This window comes from Nansenia antarctica (genome assembly GCF_963989245.1).
Source record: "Nansenia antarctica genome assembly, chromosome: 7".
NCBI lineage: Eukaryota > Metazoa > Chordata > Actinopteri > Argentiniformes > Microstomatidae > Nansenia > Nansenia antarctica.
In genome coordinates, this window is record NC_137677.1 from 65,699,629 (window position 1) to 65,720,213 (window position 20,585).

The following is a 20,585-nucleotide window of genomic DNA, read 5'->3' on the forward strand; positions in this document are numbered from 1 at the left end:
AATCTTGTCTTTCAGAAACATGATAAAGCTGATTATTTAATCAGTTCATATTCTCAACTAACATTTCCGTGTTCTTGTCTTTCAGAAAGCTTATAAAGCTGATTATGACGACATGAAAACAAGGTGTTTCTTCCCCTCAACCGTTACGCCTGAATATGAAGTCAACAAGAAACTGCAACAGTGTCAAGATGTAAGTGAGATGCTTTCATTGAAATCTCATTGATGCAACTTGACTGGCTGGGATTTTTCTTGTTTCTTGGTGTTGATATAATATCATTGAGGTTTATTGTTTTGGGGGGTGTGTTATGTGTTATATTTTGCAGAAAGTATACCGGCAACATCCGGGCAACGTGAAATTTACGCAAGTGACGGACTCGCCTGTTCAAGTGCAAGCTGCCATCAACGCCTCACAGCTAAGTGATGTACGTACACGTTTACATTTGCATTTACATTTTTGGCATTTAGCAGACGCCTTATTCGACTTACAATCAATACATTTGAATACTAAGCAAGTGAATCATCAATCCACCAGTCGTAGCAGGAAGAGTAATCCAGCTCAGGCCCGGGGCCATTGATAGAAGGAAAAACCTTCTCCTATCACCTTCTTCTAAACTTTTTTTTTTTTTACACTGGAGAAACAGAGAAACAGTACAAGGGGGGCAATAGAAGTTTTTAGGGACACAGTAGAGGAGAAAAGCGGGTGTCTATAGGAGACGCAGTGCTGAGGGGCAGAAGATGTCTCAGGAGGAGCAGTTAAGGTTTCATATGTCTTCCTGCTGCACCAACTAGTGGAATCTGACTTTGACGAGAGACCTTGTTGAAGTATGCTGCGATGCGTCGAGTATCCTGGGTATTGATTACATATTAATTTAGAATATGCTGCTGCTGGTAGGTTGACATTGGAGGATGGGTCTCATTGTAATGCATGGAACGGAATACGGAACGGCATTCTGTTCCATGCATTAAAATAAGCCCATCCTCTGATTTCTACCTCCACCAGCCTCCCCTGATGCAACAGACAACAGATAGTTATATTTTTATCTGACACTGTTATAAAGAACATAAACCAGAATGAGACGGTTTAGCCGTTGAGCTCTTGTATCGAGACTCGATGGCTAATCCCTAAAAAAATAAAAATGGCTCCTTCATCCACACAAGCCCAGCTGTCTTCCTGCAAACGCCATGGAGACCAGAGAAATCTCTCTGTAGTATTAATAGCGACGTGCGTTCGTTCAGTCTGCCAAAAATAAAACCCCTCTCTGATGAGATGAGCAGGAGGGGCTGACGGTTATGAGAGACAACTCTGAAACGGAGAGGCCTTCACAGTCAGCACTGCCCTCTAGTGGCAGGGAATATACCCAGTGTAGTACCCAGACTCACCATGGGGAGGCACTGCAGCACTGTGAGCAATGGGAATGTAATGTCATGTGTGATAATGAATAAGCTTTTATATTCATAAAGCACATTGCATACAGTCTGACTGCGACTCAAAGGGCTCTACATGTGTTTATTTCTACTGCTGTACATTCCTGTGTGGTTCTTACTCTTTTGCTTGTGTGTTTCCAGCTCAACTACCACCGCAAGTACGAGTCGACTAAGTTCAAGTGTAACCTGCCCCCAGACTACCCCTTCTTCATCCAGTCCAAAGTTAACGCTTACAACCTCAGCGATGTGAGTAGCGTTGAGTTGATGATGATACATGCAGGGCTCTCAAGTCTCACACATTGGGCGTGAGACAAGGTGTGGCGTGTGAGCGGGTTGAAATGCGTGTGTCTCACGCCCAATGCGTAAGACTTGAGAGCCCTGTACATGGTTTTTTCAATATGCATTATAGATGATAGTGATAATGGATTATAGTTGATTGCGTTTGGTTATTGTTGACCCAAATTGGCTACACCTGTGTGTCCTTGCGTACCTTAATGACGTTGTTTTTGTCTGTGCAGAATTGTTACAAGTACGATTGGGAGAAAGCGAAAGCCAAGCAGTTTGAAGTCAAGGGCGACGCCATCTCGATCTTGGCGGCCCGCGCGCACACAAACATCGTCAGCGATGTGAGTATGCGCTGAGAATACATACGCAAATATGCTCATGTCACACAATGTAAAACTATACAATGTTCATATCGATACATCGAGAGCTTAGAATGATAAGGTTCTATCTCCGTTTAGAATGATAAGGTTCTATCTCCGTTTAGAATGATAAGGTTCTATCTCCGTTTAGAATGATAAGGTTCTATCTCTGTTTAGAATGATAAGGTTCTATCTCCGTTTAGAATGATAAGGTTCTATCTCTGTTTAGAATGATAAGGTTCTATCTCCGTTTAGAATGATAAGGTTCTATCTCCGTTTAGAATGATAAGGTTCTATCTCCGTTTAGGGTGGTTCAGAGATGTTGAGCGTCAAAGTTTTTACATTCCATTATGTTCTGTGAGATGGAACCTTTGTATTTTATTAATTACTAACTAAACAATTTCAACATTTTAAAAAATAACACCACACAGGCATTAATAAACACCTAATGGATCAGATTATGTAAAAAACTACATTTTGACAAAAATGGAGATAGAACCTTATAATTCTAACGTCACAACATGTCAAGTGTTTCCCTCTGTGTCTACGGTCCTTAACCTGCTTTTGCTCTTCTGACCTCCAGGTCAAATACAAGAAGGAATATGAGAAGAACAAGGGCCACATGGTGGGAGCCCTCAGCATCCATGACGACCCCAAGATCCTGCACTCTGTCCACGTGGCCAAGATCCAGAGTAATGTGAGTGATTTCTGTACAGGACATTCATTGTTTCATGCATTAGGTTTCGATATTGAAACAGAAAGATGATGATTGTGAAACTGTGAGTGGGTTGGGGCTCATTTGGTCTTCCAACATCTCAGATAACATACTGTTCTAGTGTCAACTGTCACTTAGATCCAACTGTCACTTTCAAATTAACCTCAACATTCCTGTATGTACCCTGCTCCACAGCGCGAGTATACCAAAGACTACGAGAAGGTCAAGACCAAGTACCACACCACCCTGGACATGATGGCCTTCACCCTGGCCAAGAAGTCCCAGGCCCTCGCCAGCATGACGGGATACAGACGCATCAGTCCCCGCTACCTGATGCCCCACGACAGCATGTCCCTGGAGCTGGCCAAGAAGAACAGCATCATCTGCAGTGACGTAAGGCCAAGCGACTTTTTTAACTTTTACATTTTTTTTTAATACTTTTTTTTTTCTTCCACATTTTATGGACAACAAACATCAACAGCAAAAAGAAAAAGAACAGACATACATACACAAGGTCATGGGGTCAGCAAATACAGCATATAAACATACAATCAGTACAAAGAATCACCATCTTCATTGGCTAAATAATCGCACCATTTTTCCCATCGTTTTTCCCCCCAACTCTTTCTGAAGCCTTAAAGAGAAGGTCATTTGTTCCATTAAGTGCAAATGCTCAACTGTTTTAACAAAGAGACCGACAGTAGGACAGCTTTTCTGAAGCCAACATTTTGTGATGGCCTTTTTACCTGCCACCAGTAACATTTCACTTTTACATTTTCAACAGTGTTTTTATTGAGTTTCAAATGTTTTCATACACACACAAAACAGAAACTATCAAGTCACAAAACAAACAACAACAAAGGAAATAAATACATACATACATTAAATACAAGCACTCAACACCGACGTACACCCTCACAATTATTGCGTATCTTGACCAGAAAGAAACTTCTAACTTTTTAACTTTTAACAGTTTTAAACAGTAGGGCTTGTGTTTTTATGATATAAATGTTACTTTTGCCCAGGTTTCTCTTTATAAAAGAGATTGTTAATCTCAATGAGACTAAGCTGATCAAATAAAGGGTAAATAAATAAATAAATAATAATAATAATAATGAATAAATAAAGGTCTGGGAAAGATGGTTACCAGATTTCACCACTTATCAAAACAGACCGATTCTCAGTTCATGATGAGAGGAATTATGGAATTATTAGGATTTTTCTTCACAATCCTTTTTCTTTTTCTGCTCATCCCAGAATGAATACAAGTCTGAGTACAACAACTCCACCAAGGGAACGGGGTGGGTGCCCTTCGGCTCGCTGGACGTGGAGAAGGCCAAGAAGGCCGGCGACATTCTCAACGAGGTATCGCATCAACATCCCTCCGTTATTTCTCCTTCACTCACTTTCTCCTTTAACAATATGAAACCATGTGTGTTTTATCTGCTTTGAGATGAAAACAAAAATCCATCCCCACTTCTTCTCTGCAGAGGAAATACAGACAGCACCCAGACACCATCCCCTTCACCGCCATCGACGACCACCCCGTCATGATGCAGGCCAAGGTCAACCAGCGTCTGAGGAGCGACGTGAGTCTGCTTATTTTATTTATTTATTGTTTATTTATTGGAAGGATCCCCATTAGCTATACCCATAGGCATGAGCTACTTTTAGTGGGGTCCACATTTAAAACATACATTACAAATAACATTTAACATGTAAAACATACTTACATTACAAATATCAAACATTAAAATATATCATACATCATACAATTTTACATTTGGCATAATATAAAACACTTATATATCTAGTTGGAGTCCACATTTAAAACATACATTAATCTGCAATGTTTGAGCAAGCTAGTGTTGACTGGGTCATTCAGATCAGCGGAGGCCAATATGGACCTCGACCAGCCTCCCCTGATTCAGATATGATTCCACATTCCACTCAGATCGTCTCAGCGGCGATACAATTTTAATTTAAATTTAATTTTGCCATTTAGCAGACGCTTTTATCCAAAGCGACTTACAATTACGAATTACAGGGACATTCCCCCTGGAGTAACTGAGGGCTAAGTGCCTTACCCAAGGGCACACTAGTAGTGGTGTGGCTTCAGGCGGGATTTGAACTCACAACCTTCCGATCACAAGTCCAACTCACTATCCACTAGACCACCACTACCGCGATACCACCTCAGTTTGTCAGTTTGACTAATACCCTGTGTGCTAATGGTTTTCAATTTCTTCCTTTGAAGTTGCACTACAAGAAAGGTCTTGAGGCGATCCATCAGAAGTACTCCCTGCCCCACGACGTGCCGGCGTTCCTCCAGGCCAGGTGCAACGCCTACAACCTCAGCAAGGTACGTTGACGCCACGGGGACACCTCTGGTCCAAGTACAGCCCAGTCTCTCTGGTTATGCATGTGTGTACTGTTATCAGTATCTTATATACGTACTATGTAAACTTTCAGGGTATCCGCGGTGTCTTGAAAAGTATTAAAAGTTGATAAACCAATTTTGGGAAAATCAAGACCCTTAATAAGTATAAAAAAGTCTTATCACGATTTTATGAGGTCTTGAATTTTGTAGGTATTTTTCTGAATTAGACTCTGTCCAAAGAGTTCTGTTGTATGATAGTGGTCTAGTCTATTGCAAACTAAAACTATTAAGGCAACACACGGCCCGGTAATAGGATAAACAATTAACTAATAGATATCACCATGAAACTTCCCCAGTTAATCACTTACATTAAGACGACTATTTTTTGTATTACAAGTTTTCTGAAATATAATGTTTAAATATGCAAATTAGGCATTATCTAATGAAATATGTGCAAATTTGCATAAATATTGATATATATAGAAATATAAATATATATAGAAATCTGAACATTGGATAAAGCCAGGTTAAAAATTCTTGTTTCATCTTGTTGATATATTAGAGTCAAGGTCTTCAATAACAGGGAATTTGGATATCTCTTTTTATCACTCCATAAATCAGAAAATGCTTGAAATTAACCTCAAGATTCCTGTATATACCCTGTGTGAGGTAACATAGACACGGCTGTTCTAGTGTCAACTGTCACTTAGATCCAACTGTCACTTAGATACAACTGTCACTTTCAAATTAACCTCAAGATTCCTGTATATACCCTGATATAAAACAATGTCATTTTAGAACTGCTACAAGCACGACTGGGAGAAGGACATTGCTAAGGGTTATGACCTGAAGCCTGACGCCATCTCCATCCTGCACGCCAAGACTGGCACCACCATCGCCAGTGACGTAAGTGATCAACTTTTGTGACTTGAAAAAAATGTCTTACTTGCTTCACTGAGCCAGTATTCAACCTTCAGTATTCAACCTTCAGTATTCAACCTTCAGTATTCAAACTTCAGTATTCAACCGTCATAATTGATCAATTGTCCCACGTTCACACAGTGCAGGTTGTCTAAATGACCTAACGCCATTTTACCTTTACAGGTAAAGTACAAGCGGGCATACGAGAAGGCAAAGGGCCACCATGTTGGCTTCCGCAATATTAAAGACGACCCCTTGCTGGTGCACTACATGCAAGTGGCCAAGATGCAGAGTAACAAGAACTACCAGAAGGACTACCACAAGTCCAAGCTGAAGTACCACTCCCCAGTAGACATGATGAGTCTCACACATGCCAAACAATCCTCCGCCGCGCAAACCTTCACTGGCTACAGGAAGATCGAGCATCGCTACACCCTCCTCCCTGATGCCATGAACCTGGCTCTGGCTCGCAAGATGAATACCAACTCCAGTGATGTGAGTCGTGTTTATGTGATGATGATGCTGATGATGACGTTGATGTTCCGTTTTTCCCTGGGCTTCAACACTGCAGGAATGTACAGTACTTCATTTCATATTTTGCTATTGTTTCTCTCCAGGTTGAGTACAGGACTGACTATAACAACTATGTGAGAGGATCGGGATGGGTTCCCATTGGTTCATTGCCAGTGGAGCTGGCAAAGGTTGGCGGGCAGATCCAGAGTGAAGCGAAATACCGTCAGCACCCCTCCAAATTTGAGTTCAAAAAGCTGATGGACTCCATGGATCTGGTTCTGGCCACTGCCAACAACCAGATCATGAACCAAGTACGTTCTGACAAGGATGTCATATTTTTAAATAAGCAGACCATTTTTTGGCTTCTAAAGATAATAGATAGACATTTTTCTGTTTCTCTGAATGTTAATATTTAATTATCTTTGCATCCTTTTCTTTTCAGAAAGCATATACGGACAAATGGAATAAAGACAAACTCACTGTTCATGTCATGCCAGACTCTCCTGAGATTCTTCTGGCGAAGGCTAATGCTCTCAACATGAGTCAGGTATGACCATCAAGACACATTAGCCAAAATCACTAGTACTTGTTCATGCTTAGGCATACAATAAGCCTATGGTATGTACAGTGACATGTTTGTTGCCCTTTTTATATTTGTCTGCCATTTAAGTATATCAATATAAAAACACAAAGATGATCTATTCAAATGTGAGAAGCTTTAACAGCTGTGATGGCTTTGTTTCTAAGCTGTATTTACATATCTTTTCAGAAACTCTATAAATCCGGTCTGGAGGGCATGTACAAGAAGGGCTATGACCTCCGGCCTGATGCCATCTCTGTAAAGGCAGCCAAGCTTGGCACCGTCATCGCCAGTGACGTAAGTGAAAAACAATATAACATGTCTTACATGCTCCAATGAGCCAGTATTCAACTTGTATCATATATTAATTTTAGCATATTCATACAGTGATGCAGATTGTGTAAATTACCAAACAAAGAACACTCTGCTAACACACATTTACCTCTACAGTACAAGTACAAGCTGGCACACGAGAAGGCAAAGGGCCACCATGTTGGCTTCCGCAATATTAAAGACGACCCCTTGCTGGTGCACTACATGCAAGTGGCCAAGATGCAGAGTGACAAGAACTACCACAAGGACTACCACAAGTCCAAGCTGAAGTACCACTGCCCAGTTGACATGATGAGTCTCTCACATGCCAAACAATCCTCCGCCGCGCAAACCTTCACCGGCTACAGGAAGATCGAGCACCACTACACCCTCCTCCCTGACAACCTGCACATCGGCCTGGCCCGCAACATGATGGAGATCCAGAGCGATGTAAGTGTTTGTTGTAAACATTTTTTGCTGCTCATAATAAATAATAAATGGCTTATGTTGAATCTTGTGAACCTTGACCTCTTGCGAGTGAGGCTGATCTCAGTTCTGACAGGGTATCCGCGGTGTCTTGAAGTATTAAAAGTTGATAAATACATTTTGGGAAAATCAAGACCCGTAATAAGTATTAAAAAGTCTTATCACGATTTTATGAGGTCTTGAATTTTGTAGGTATTTTTCTGAATTAGACTCTGTCCAAAGAGTTTGAGTCCTAAAAGCTTTTAGTAAAAGTTCGTGAATTTATTAGTTTTATTAAAAAAACAATGTGTGTTTTTCAACGGAAATTCTGTTGTATGATAGTGGTCTAGTCTATTGCAAACTAAAACTGTTAAGTTAAAGGTGTCACTGATGTAAACGGTTACAGCTCCAAGTGGCGGTGAGGTCTGGAAAAATATTGACAAGGTCTTTAAAAAGTCTTAGAAAGGGATTGAAATTAACCTCCAGATTCCTGTATATACCCTATCTGATGGTCCTTTTGGATATTTCCCAGAACAACTACAAAGCAGACTACAACAGCTGCTACAGAGGCGCCGGCTGGGTCCCCATCGGTTCCATCCCTGTGGAGTTGGCCAAGCAGGCCGGTAAAGCCCTGGAGGAACACCACTACCGCCAGCACCCCAGCAACTTCAAGTTCTCCAGTCTGACTGACCAGATGAACATGACTCTGGCTATGGCCAACACCAAGCAGATGAATCAGGTGAGAAATCCCTCCATTTATGTTTCCTACTTGATGTTCACATACCAGAAATTCACCACCAGGCAACCTCGTAAAATAACTCTTTTCTTTTTTTTGTAATCAATTATCCGTTACAAAACAGTACACATGAAAAACTCACAATTATAACACCAAACAAAATAAGTGTCTGTCCTGACTTTTTTTCTTTATCTTACCCCCCCCCACTATAAACACACGAGTAACCCCCCCCATGGCGATAACATCCCTTCCACCCCCATAGATCTTCATTACGCTACATTTGGCATATCATCGTAAAATAACTCTTGACCTCAGAAGGACTTTCTTGAAAAAAATGAAGGTTTAAATAATTGAAAATGAGAACATTTGTATGACTGTATGTACAGTACTGTATGTATTTATACTGTATGTACAGTACTGTATGTATTTATACTTGATTGAATGTGTCTAACTTTGGCTCTGTCCTCCTCCTCTCCAGACTGCGTACAAGGCGTCAGGTGAGAAATTCCTGCACACCTACCACCTGCCTGCAGACGCACCCGGCTTCCTCCAGGCCAAGTACAACGCCCAGACCATGAGTGATGTGAGGACACACACACACACACACACACACACACACACACACACACAATGTGTGAAGAACATACAAATCATCTTAAAGCTTTTACTGTTCTCTGTAATCATTGTCTATGATGATTTATGGATTAAAGAAATAGTTGGAAATATCTTCAATACAAAAGATTCACTTGTAAATCTTCCACCTTTTCGAAAATGTTGCAGAATTCATGTGCGGAAAATTGTACAACTCTACACAGCGTTCTGACAGATGTTTAACTGTAGTTTCTCTATTCTCTTATAGTCCCACTACAAGCACGAGTGGCAGCAAGATATCGCCAAAGGATACGACATGAGGAATGATGCCATCCCCATTATTGCTGCCAAGCATGGCAGACACATTATCAGCAACGTAAGTATACAATACATCACCAGGAAAACATGAATGATAATAACTAATAACAACATTGTTTATAAAGCACTTTTCAGGCATGCCACAAAGTGCTTCACATACAAGGAGAAAGCAAACAGGGAAATAAGAAGCAAAACATGGGTTCATAGACAAAAATGCAGGAATTTATCAAACAATGGGCAGTCAGGTTTAAAATGGAAAAACACAAGAACAATAAAGGTAATAAAGCAATACAAATGGTATTAACTGGACCACTCTAAGAGGATGCATACCTGTCTATTTAAATCAGGTAAAAGCAATTCTGTAAAATCTATCTTAAAAGATTTGAAAGAAGACACAGATTGGGCGAGCGTAATATCTTCAGGCAGACCGTTCCAATGTCTCGGGGCCCTGAAGCCTTTCGTTTTCAGCCTTGACTTTGGAGCGGTCTGCAGAGCTTTGTCCGCTGGTCTTGGGCTGCACTCTGGCTCATAACATTTACATTACATTTTACATTTTTGGCATTTAGCAGACGCCTTATTCCAAAGCGACTTACACTCGATACATTTGACTAAGCAAGTGAATCATCAATCCACCAGTCGTAGCAGGAAGAGTAATCTAGCTCAGGCCCGGGGCCATTGGCAGTCGTCGTGATAGAGGGAAAAATCTACTTCTATCACCATCTTCTAAACCTAGACTTCTTTTAAATGTTTTTTTTAATGTTTTTAATAAAAAATAAAAAAGCAATAAGGGGACAAATCAAACCTTGCTTTAAAGGTGATTAGTAAAATGTTTTAAATTACTCTAAAACTGACTGGCAACCAGTGCAGGAAGGCAAGGATTTGTGTAATGCTGTAGTGCTCTTTTTGTAGTTTTAGTTAAAAGCTTAGCTGTAGCATTAAGCACTAGCTGCAGACACAAACGTTTTTCAGTTCAAGTTTCAAGTTTATTGTTACGTCACATTACACAAGTGTAAGAGAGTCAAAGTCTTAGGCGTCGGTGCCCTGTGAGTGAGACAGGTATGAGTGAGACAGGCATGAGTGAGACAGGCATGAGTGAGACAGGTATGAGTGAGACAGGCATGAGTGAGACAGGTATGAGTGAGACAGGTATGAATGAGACAGGTATGAATGAGACAGGTATACACACAGTTGCAGTCATCCAGTCATCAGGAAATAAAAGCGTGGAAGACATTCTCCAAATCAGCTAATGGTAAAGAAAAAGCGCTTCATTTTGGATATGATATCTATATATTATTATTTAAATATTATTTTTATTATATATATATAATATATAATTTCTTTATTTTTAGAACAGGGCTTGACCCATCATGCTCAAGGCCAGAGTCAAACATAACACCAAGGTTTCTGGCCGGCTTCACATTGGTGGACAATCTGCTTTGGAGCTGAAAGGGAGACAAATAAAATAACCCATCTGATTTATCATCAGTGAGCTAGAGAAAAATTGTTAGACATCCAACATTTGATATCAGTAAGACACATAAGAGAATAAAACTGGGCCCAGGATAGGTTAAAAAGTTATAAACCATTCAAGGCCAGTGCCGGATATCCCTACAGAATGTTCCAGATGGTCAACGAGAGGCTATAAATACTGTCAACAACATTCCTGCTGTGTTGAATATGATCACATTATCTGACTTTCCTTTGTGTCTACTTCTCAGTTCCAGTACAAGAAAGACTTTGAGAAGGCAAAGGGCCACCATGTTGGCTTCCGCAATATTAAAGACGACCCCTTGCTGGTGCACTACATGCAAGTGGCCAAGATGCAGAGTGACAAGAACTACCATAAGGACTATCACAAGTCCAAGCTGAAGTACCACTGCCCAGTTGACATGATGAGTCTCTCACATGCCAAACAATCCTCAGCCGTGCAAACCTACGCTGGCTACAGGAAGATCGAGCATCGCTACACCCTCCTCCCTGATGCCATGAACCTGGCTCTGGCTCGCAAGATGAATACCAGCTCCAGTGATGTGAGTAGTGTTTATGTGATGATGATGATGATGATGATGATGATGCTGTTGATGATGATGACGACATTGATGTTCCGTTTTTCCCTGGGCTTCAACACTGCAGGAATGTACTTCATTTCATATTTTGCTATTGTTTCTCTCCAGGTTGAGTACAAGAGTGACTATAACAACTATGTGAGAGGAACGGGATGGGTTCCCATTGGCTCAATGCCAGTGGAGCTGGCAAAGGTTGGCAGTCAGATCCAGAGTGAAGCGAAATACCGTCAGCACCCCTCCAAATACGCGTTCAAAAAGCTGATGGACTCCATGGATCTGGTTTTGGCCACTGCCAACAACCAGATCATGAACCAAGTACGTTCTGATAAGGATGTCATATTTTTAAATAAGCAGACAATTTTTTGGCTTCTAAAGATAATAGATAGACATTTTTCTGTTTCTCTGAATGTTATTATTTAATCATTTTTGTATCCTTTTCTTTTCAGAAAGCATATACGGACAAATGGAATAAAGACAAACTCACTGTTCATGTCATGCCAGACTCTCCTGAGATTATTCTGGCGAAGGCTAATGCTCTCAACATGAGTCAGGTATGACCATCAAGACACATTAGCCAAAATCACTAGTACTTGTTCATGCTTAGGCATACAATAAGCCTATGGTATACTGACATGTTTGTTGCCCTTTTTATATTTGTCTGCCATTTAAGTATATCAATATAAAAACACAAAGAAATGATCTATTCAAATGTGAGAAACTTTAACAGCTGTGATGGCTTTGTTTCTAAGCTGTATTTACATATCTTTTCAGAAACTCTATAAATCCGGTCTGGAGGGCATGTACAAGAAGGGCTATGACCTCCGGCCTGATGCCATCTCTGTAAAGGCAGCCAAGCTTGGCACCACCATCGCCAGTGACGTAAGTGAAAAACAATATAACATGTCTTACATGCTCCAATGAGCCAGTATTAAACTTGTGTGATATATTAATTTTAGCATGTTCATACAGTGATGCAGATTGTGTAAATTACCAAACAAAGAACACTCTGCTAACACACATTTACCTCTACAGTACAAGTACAAGCTGGCACATGAGAAGGCAAAGGGCCACCATGTTGGCTTCCGCAATATTAAAGACGACCCCTTGCTGGTGCACTACATGCAAGTGGCCAAGATGCAGAGTGACAAGAACTACCATAAGGACTACCACAAGTCCAAGCTGAAGTACCACTGCCCAGTTGACATGATGAGTCTCTCACATGCCAAACAATCCTCAGCCGTGCAAACCTACGCTGGCTACAGGAAGATCGAGCATCGCTACACCCTCCTCCCTGATGCCATGAACCTGGCTCTGGCTCGCAAGATGAATACCAGCTCCAGTGATGTGAGTAGTGTTTATGTGATGATGATGATGATGATGCTGTTGATGATGATGACATTGATGTTCCGTTTTTCCCTGGGCTTCAACACTGCAGGAATGTACTTCATTTCATATTTTGCTATTGTTTCTCTCCAGGTTGAGTACAAGAGTGACTATAACAACTATGTGAGAGGAACGGGATGGGTTCCCATTGGCTCAATGCCAGTGGAGCTGGCAAAGGTTGGCAGTCAGATCCAGAGTGAAGCGAAATACCGTCAGCACCCCTCCAAATACGCGTTCAAAAAGCTGATGGACTCCATGGATCTGGTTCTGGCCACTGCCAACAACCAGATCATGAACCAGGTACGTTCTGACCAGATGTGTATTTATATTTGTGACATGTATAACTTATTGATCATAACAGTGTTCTATTTATGTTGAGTTTTGTAGTATTCTCTGTAATATTCTGCTTTTTCTATCCATTTTATTGCAGCAAGCATACACTAAAGCATGGAACAAGGATAAACTTACAGTCCACGTCATGCCTGACTCTCCTGAAATCCTCCTGGCTAAGGCCAATGCAATCACCATGAGTCAGGTACAGTAATGCTGTATTCTGCACTGCTCTGACTGAAACACATTTACGGGGAAATGATTGAAAGGGTTTATGGAATACTCCATAGAAACATCTTCAACATCTTCAACAATTTCATCTCACATTGAGCTTGAAAAACAATTGTTCCTTCATTTTTCCACTCCAGAAACGCTACAAAGCTGGTTTGGAGGCGATGTATAAGAATCCCACCCACGTCAAGACCGACGCCATTGCCATCCAGGCAGCCAAGCTGGGCACTCGCATCGCCAGTGACGTGAGTAACTCTCCCCTAGAATGACCCTTGACCATCTTTCAAGATATTAGCTGTCGCTTTTCACCTGAGGATAATGACCAATAACGTTTTTCTATTTTGATGTTTACAGTACAAGTACAAGCTGGACTTCCAGAAGGCTAAAGGGCGCCATGTTGGCTTCCGCAGTATCGAGGACGACCCCTTGCTGGTGCACTACATGCAAGTGGCCAAGTTGCAGAGTAACAAGAACTACCAGAAGGACTACCACAAGTCCAAGCTGAAGTACCACTCCCCAGTAGACATGATGAGTGTGGCCCATGCCAAGCAGGCTTCTAAGGTGCAGACCTACGCTGGCTACAAGCAGGTGTCGTCCCGCTACACTGTGATGCCCGACGCCATGAACCTGTGTCTGGCTCGCAACATGCAGCAGATCATCAGTGACGTGAGTATGACTTTGCTCTCGCTCCACTCCCATAATGCAGTTCAGCGTTATTTACAATTACATTTTTACATTTTTGGCATTTAGCAGACGCCTTATTCCAAAGCGACTTACAATCAATACATTTGACTAAGCAAGTGAATCATCAATCCACCAGTCGTAGCAGGAAGAGTAATCTAGCTCAGGCCCGGGGCCACTGATAGAAGGAAAAACCTTCTTCTAAACCTAGGTTTAAAAAAAAAAAAAATTATATATATATATATAGACACTGGAGAAACAGAGAAACAGTATAAGGGGGTCAATAGAAGTTTTTTAGGGGACACAGTAGAGGGGAAAAGCGGGTGTCTTCAGGAGGCCCAGTGCTGGGGGGTAGTAGATGTCTCAGGAGGAGCAGTTAAGGTGTAACCTGAAGAGATGGAGGTCTTCAGTCTACGACGGAAGATGGGTAGTGACTCTGCAGTTCAGCATTATCTGGCTAGATTCATTCGGCGCAGCAGAGTCAACCAATATTGTTTGTTTAGGGATATGTTAGTGTTCAATTTGACCATTCTCCAAAAAGCTTTTGTGAGGAGAAAACTTTAGTACAAACACCAAGTGTCAGTAAATTCCACTCCATGATGTTGACCCTATTCTGAGCTGTGGGACATCTGTTCGAAAAGTTTGGATATGTACACTAACATCTATATTATCCTTTTCTTCTGCAGAACTTGTACAAGAGTGATTACGACAGCTACGTGAAGGGAACAGGGTGGATTCCCATCGGTTCTATGGACGTGGAGAAAGCCAAATTATGCACCAAGATTGGCAGTGAGAAACTGTACCGCCAACACCCCAGCAAATTCAACTTTAAGAAGGACATGTTCTCCATGGACCTGGTGCTGGCTTCTGCCAACAACGCCATCATGAACAAGGTAGGGTAAACTGTCTACTGTGTGTCTACCAGTGGAGGCTGCTGGTGGTAGACATTGGAGGATGGGCTCATTGTATTGCAAGGAATGGATCACAATGAGCCTTTCTTCTTCTGCCTCTACCAGCCTCCCCAGGGCCCAGGTGTTCAAAATGTATAATCTGGATCAGAATAATCCCCATTCTTTTCTCTGATCCAGGATCAGATCGAGCTGTCTGATTTCCCCTATACAACAAAACATCGTCCAGATAGATCCGATTCTTTCATTCTGATCCAGATTATAAATGTTTCCCAACTAGGCCCTGATGTCTTCCTTACATATCAAATCAAATCAAATCAAATTTTATTTGTATAGCGCATTTCTTACAAGATGCAACTCAATGCGCTTCACACAATGAAAATGTTCAGTCAATCAGTCAATCAATCAATACTGACAGAGCCACGAGCAGGCAAAAGTAAAAACCTGTATACTATGTAGCCAGGAAAAAATTCCCTTGCAGCCCTCTACCAATAGAGCGACTACTAGCCAGTTTGCCTACCAGTACCCAGCGGTCCCCAAGGGGAGGCCAAGGACCACCGGCACAATGCAAGCAAGCAAGGGCAAAAACCTGTACACCATGTATCCAGGAAAAATTCCTTGCATATTATCGGCGTACACTCTGTCCATAAATTTAGTGTTATATTTGCATCGTTCTGCATCCGGATGGTCACAGGTCCTGCCAAAAGAGAATCTTAGGCATAGTTATGATGCAACAACACAATAAAGACAATAAAGATGACAGCAATACAACCTGATGGTGGTCCTGGTACACCCTTGTACCGGTTCCAGTACTGCTCTAGGTGCTATTTGGAGCTGAGAGTGCCTCATCAGCACCCGGGTCCATTTTCCTGTCAACACAAATCTCAAAACACGAGTATGGTGTAATGGCCTAGTGATCCTAGTTCTATAATGTCCAATGTCTCCCGTAGTATCAAAAGGCGACATTGAATAAGTAGGTTTTGAGGTCACGCTTAAAAATGTCCTGAGTTTTAGACAACCTCAGGCCCTCAGGTAGGGTGTTCCACAATCTAGGAGCATATATGCTAAAAGCTGATCCTCCAAATCTCTTTGTCCTAGCCTCTGGCACTATTAAAAGTTCCGTGCCACTAGACCGTAGGGGTCTAGCTGGTGTGTATCTTATGAGCATGTCCACCATGTAATTGGGTGCATCACAGTGAAGTGATTTATAAACTAGTAAAAGGATCTTAAAGTCTATTCTATGACTGACAGGGAGCCAGTGTAGTGATCTCAAGACAGGTGTGATGTGCGCTCTTCGTTTGGTCCTAGTAAGGACACGAGCAGCAGCATTTTGAACCATTTGTAGTCTATTTATCATTTTTTTGGGGAGACCTGTCAGGAGAGCATTACAGTAATCTAGCCTACTAGTAACAAACGCATGCACTGTCTATACAACAGTTAGTTCCGACCAAGTAATTTGATTGGACAAGAGGCATTCCATGAGTGCTGATATACAGTATAACAGCACTGGGACTTTTAATTAACTGTATGTATCACTCCGAAATTACCTTTAATACAAAGTAGCTAGCCTGCAGATGTTTGTGTTCAGGTTACTAGGCAACAGTCCAGTTGCGGAACTATTTTTTGTTGACGGAGCCAAAATAACTGATTAAATAAACCAACAAATCATAATCTGTTGTCACTTATTACTGTTAACTAATAAATTTGCGCTGCGGCCTCGTACCCACGACCGAATCAAAGCCGTGCTGATGTTCAGTATAACAGCACTCCCTCCCGTGTGATATTGCTTAAATGTTGTATCCATCTTACAGCAAACCTACTCAAAAGCCTGGGAGAAGGCCAAGACCACGATCCACGTCATGCCGGACTGCATGGAAGTGCTTCTGGCTAAGCAGAACACGCTCAACGCCAGCAATGTAAGTCACGCTTCCTGTAGCCGTTCTTCCTTTCAAAGTCTGTTGAACTAGAAGTAGAAGATAGATTCTAGGCCGGTCTGTGATGACAACTCATGCACCACGCTGAGATGTGATGTATAACACTACCACAGTATCTGAGACCTACAGTACAGACATGTCCTGTCCTGCTTCCCCTCACATAGGCAGACTCTTAGTTAGCTAGTCTACATTTGATACACCATCTTGGAGCCCTAACTTGCACATATTATTGTAGAACAAAAGCCCTGCGTTATCCTAATTCTGTCTTTTGTGTTTCCTCCTCAGAAACTGTATAGGCTGGCCAACGAGCAGGCCAAGAAGAAGGGGTATGATCTCCGTAACGACGCCATTGCAATCCAGGCAGCCAAATTATCTACAACCATCGCCAGCGATGTACGTTTATCACTTATTATTCAACGATGTTTACTGTGCACTCAAATGTTTGAACGAAACAAGAGAAGCTGCAACACAATAGTTTTCAGCTTTGCAATGAGATTAAATAAAGAGATCTCAAGGTCGACGTCTTTTGGAGAGGGTACATTATTCGATGTTTCAAAGAAATGATGTTTCAGTCTGCAGGTTATCTCTCTCTCTCATCTCCCAGATGAACTTAAGTATATGGACTTACAATGGAATTTGTATTCATTTATTTAGTGTGCTCTGTTTGTGTACTGAAATTATTTTTCCTCCCTTTAGTTCAAATACCATACAGCGTACCGCAAACAGATTGGCCACCACATTGGTGCCAAATGCATTGAGGATGACCCCCTGCTCATGCTGGCTCTGAACTCAGCCAAGATACAGAGTGATGCCCTGTACAAGAAGGACTTCCACAAATCTAAGACCAAGTTCAACCTCCCAGTGGACATGATGGCCTTTGAACTTGCCAAGAAGAACCAGATCCAGGTCAACGATGCCCACTACAGAACTCGCCTGCACAACTGGACCTGTCTGCCAGACTCCACTGATGTTGTCCAGGCCAGACATCTGAGTGAAATCCAGAGTGATGTAAGTATAAATTCACTTCAAAATGTTTTTACTCCTTAATTTGTTCCTTATATTATGTACTATTTTAACCCTTGTTTTATTGGTGTATCCAGAATATGTACAAGGCTGATCTGAAATGGCTGAGAGGCATGGGATGGGTGCCCATTGGCTCCCTTGATGTTGAGAAGGCGAAGAAGGCCGGCCAGGTCCTGAGTGAGCCGCTGTATCGTCAGCACCCAAGCAAATTTAAGTTCACCAGCTCAGTTCAAGACATGGGATTGGTCTTGGCTAAAGCCAATAATGACATTGCCAACAAGGTATGTTCTATGCATTTACTGTTGAAATCTTGTGACGTCCATCTCAGCCTCAATAATGTTTTAAAATGATTGTGTTTATAGTTAGATCAATAAAACGGTTATTAATTAATCTCATCTTTGCAGCAATCATACACCAAAGCCTGGGAGAAGGACAAGACCAAGATCCACATCATGCCTGACTCAATGGAGGTGGTTCTGGCAAGACAGAACAAAATCGCCTACAGCGAGGTAAGGCTTGCATGCTAAACAACTCATGCTACATTGCTTTGATAATCAGTATTTAATTTGTCAGCAGTATATCTTCTCTGAAACATGTAAACAAGAAAGACAACTTTTGGCAAGCATTCAATGTCTTTAAGCTATATTCACACAACAATGATTTACTCACTGGTTTTCACATGGTGTCTTTTATGTCAAATCTGTTTTCAGTCAAAATACAAAAAAGCGAATGAAGAATCGAAGAAGAAGGGCTATGATCTGCGCAATGATGCCATTGCTATCATCGCAGCTAAGAAAGGAAGGGAAATTATTAGTGATGTAAGTTAATATTGTCTTGGTTATCACAAGATAAGTGAGTATGGTGTGTGCTCTATTTCTGTACTGAAATTATTTTTCTTCCCTTTAGTACAAATACCATACAGCATACCGCAAACAGATTGGCCACCACATTGGTGCCAGATGCGTCGAAGATGACCCCCTGCTCATGCTGGCTCTGAACTCAGCCAAGATACAGAGTGATGCCCTGTACAAGAAGGACTTCCACAAATCTAAGACCAAGTTCAACCTCCCAGTGGACATGATGGCCTTTGAACTTGCCAAGAAGAACCAGATCCAGGTCAACGATGCCCACTACAGAACTCGCCTGCACAACTGGACCTGTCTGCCAGACTCCACTGATGTTGTCCAGGCCAGACATCTGAGTGAAATCCAGAGTGATGTAAGTATAAATTCACTTCAAACTGTTTTTACTCCTTAATTTGTCCCTTTTATTATGTACTATTTTAACCTTGTTTTATTGGTGTATCCAGAATATGTACAAGGCTGATCTGAAATGGCTCAGAGGCACCGGCTGGGTCCCCATTGGCTCCATCGATGTTGAGAAGGCGAAGAAGGCCGGCCAGGTCCTGGCTGAGAGGGGCTACCGCCAGCACCCCAGCAACTTTAAGTTCACCAGCTCAGTTCAAGACATGGGATTGGTCTTGGCTAAAGCCAATGCTGACATTGCCAACAAGGTATTGTCTTAACAGTAATTTTCATCAATTGTCCTAAAAGATTTGCCAAATTATAGTTTCATTATATAACATTTGCTGAACAGTTAGATGAGTCTCTATACTAAGCATTGGAGATGGATATGAACATTATTGGCTAGATCTTGAACTAACTGTTTCCTTCTCTAAACTTCTCGTTAATGCAGCAAACTTATGTTGCGGCCTGGGAGAAGGCCAAGACCAAGATTCACATCATGCCAGATGCAATGGATGTGGTTTTGGCACAACAGAACAAGAGCACCTACAGTCTGGTGAGTACAGTACAACAGATCAATTGCAATCATTGTAATATGTATAGTATACCCTTTCAAAAGGAATGCTAAAAGTGTAGATACTAATTTCTGTTGATTTTTCTATACAGAGCCACTACAAAAAAGCATATGAAGCTGATAAGAAGAAGGGCTATGATCTGCGCAATGATGCCATTGCTATCATCGCAGCTAAGAAAGGAAGGGAAATTATTAGCGATGTAAGTTAATATTGTCCTGGTTATCACAAAATAAATGAGTATATGAATATTGTGTGTGCTCTATTTCTGTACTGAAATTATTTTTTCCTCCCTTTAGTACAAATACCATACAGAATACCGCAAACAGATTGGCCACCACATTGGTGCCAGATGCGTCGAAGATGACCCCCTGCTCGTGCTGGCTCTGAACTCAGCCAAGATACAGAGTGATGCCCTGTACAAGAAGGACTTCCACAAATCTAAGACCAAGTTCAACCTCCCAGTGGACATGATGGCCTTTGAACTTGCCAAGAAGAACCAGAAACAGGTCAACGATGCCGCCTACAGAACTCGCCTGCACAACTGGACCTGTCTGCCAGACTCCACTGATGTTGTCCAGGCCAGACATGTCTATGAGATCAACAGTGATGT

At 41.7% G+C, this 20,585-nt stretch overlaps 1 protein-coding gene across 1 annotated transcript in view; it reads left to right on the forward strand.

Moving 5' to 3' along the window:
- The window catches only part of neb (nebulin), a gene marked incomplete at both ends in the record, with an annotated part of 100,482 nt that overhangs the window by 18,771 nt on the left and 61,126 nt on the right, over window positions 1-20,585 (forward strand). Inside the window, 39 exons of the mRNA XM_080537055.1 lie at window positions 86-190; window positions 324-422; window positions 1,567-1,671; window positions 1,944-2,051; window positions 2,653-2,766; window positions 2,980-3,177; window positions 4,042-4,149; window positions 4,275-4,373; window positions 5,042-5,146; window positions 5,963-6,070; window positions 6,269-6,580; window positions 6,703-6,909; window positions 7,041-7,145; window positions 7,368-7,475; window positions 7,629-7,940; window positions 8,488-8,694; window positions 9,170-9,274; window positions 9,551-9,658; window positions 11,319-11,630; window positions 11,775-11,981; window positions 12,113-12,217; window positions 12,438-12,545; window positions 12,699-13,010; window positions 13,143-13,349; window positions 13,480-13,584; window positions 13,748-13,855; window positions 13,965-14,276; window positions 14,978-15,184; window positions 17,011-17,115; window positions 17,419-17,526; window positions 17,830-18,141; window positions 18,234-18,437; window positions 18,561-18,665; window positions 18,867-18,974; window positions 19,063-19,374; window positions 19,466-19,669; window positions 19,852-19,956; window positions 20,067-20,174; window positions 20,272-20,583. Coding sequence (XP_080393181.1) covers window positions 86-190; window positions 324-422; window positions 1,567-1,671; window positions 1,944-2,051; window positions 2,653-2,766; window positions 2,980-3,177; window positions 4,042-4,149; window positions 4,275-4,373; window positions 5,042-5,146; window positions 5,963-6,070; window positions 6,269-6,580; window positions 6,703-6,909; window positions 7,041-7,145; window positions 7,368-7,475; window positions 7,629-7,940; window positions 8,488-8,694; window positions 9,170-9,274; window positions 9,551-9,658; window positions 11,319-11,630; window positions 11,775-11,981; window positions 12,113-12,217; window positions 12,438-12,545; window positions 12,699-13,010; window positions 13,143-13,349; window positions 13,480-13,584; window positions 13,748-13,855; window positions 13,965-14,276; window positions 14,978-15,184; window positions 17,011-17,115; window positions 17,419-17,526; window positions 17,830-18,141; window positions 18,234-18,437; window positions 18,561-18,665; window positions 18,867-18,974; window positions 19,063-19,374; window positions 19,466-19,669; window positions 19,852-19,956; window positions 20,067-20,174; window positions 20,272-20,583 — 6,579 coding nt within the window. The remainder of the gene's footprint in view (window positions 1-85; window positions 191-323; window positions 423-1,566; window positions 1,672-1,943; window positions 2,052-2,652; window positions 2,767-2,979; window positions 3,178-4,041; window positions 4,150-4,274; window positions 4,374-5,041; window positions 5,147-5,962; window positions 6,071-6,268; window positions 6,581-6,702; window positions 6,910-7,040; window positions 7,146-7,367; window positions 7,476-7,628; window positions 7,941-8,487; window positions 8,695-9,169; window positions 9,275-9,550; window positions 9,659-11,318; window positions 11,631-11,774; window positions 11,982-12,112; window positions 12,218-12,437; window positions 12,546-12,698; window positions 13,011-13,142; window positions 13,350-13,479; window positions 13,585-13,747; window positions 13,856-13,964; window positions 14,277-14,977; window positions 15,185-17,010; window positions 17,116-17,418; window positions 17,527-17,829; window positions 18,142-18,233; window positions 18,438-18,560; window positions 18,666-18,866; window positions 18,975-19,062; window positions 19,375-19,465; window positions 19,670-19,851; window positions 19,957-20,066; window positions 20,175-20,271; window positions 20,584-20,585) is intronic.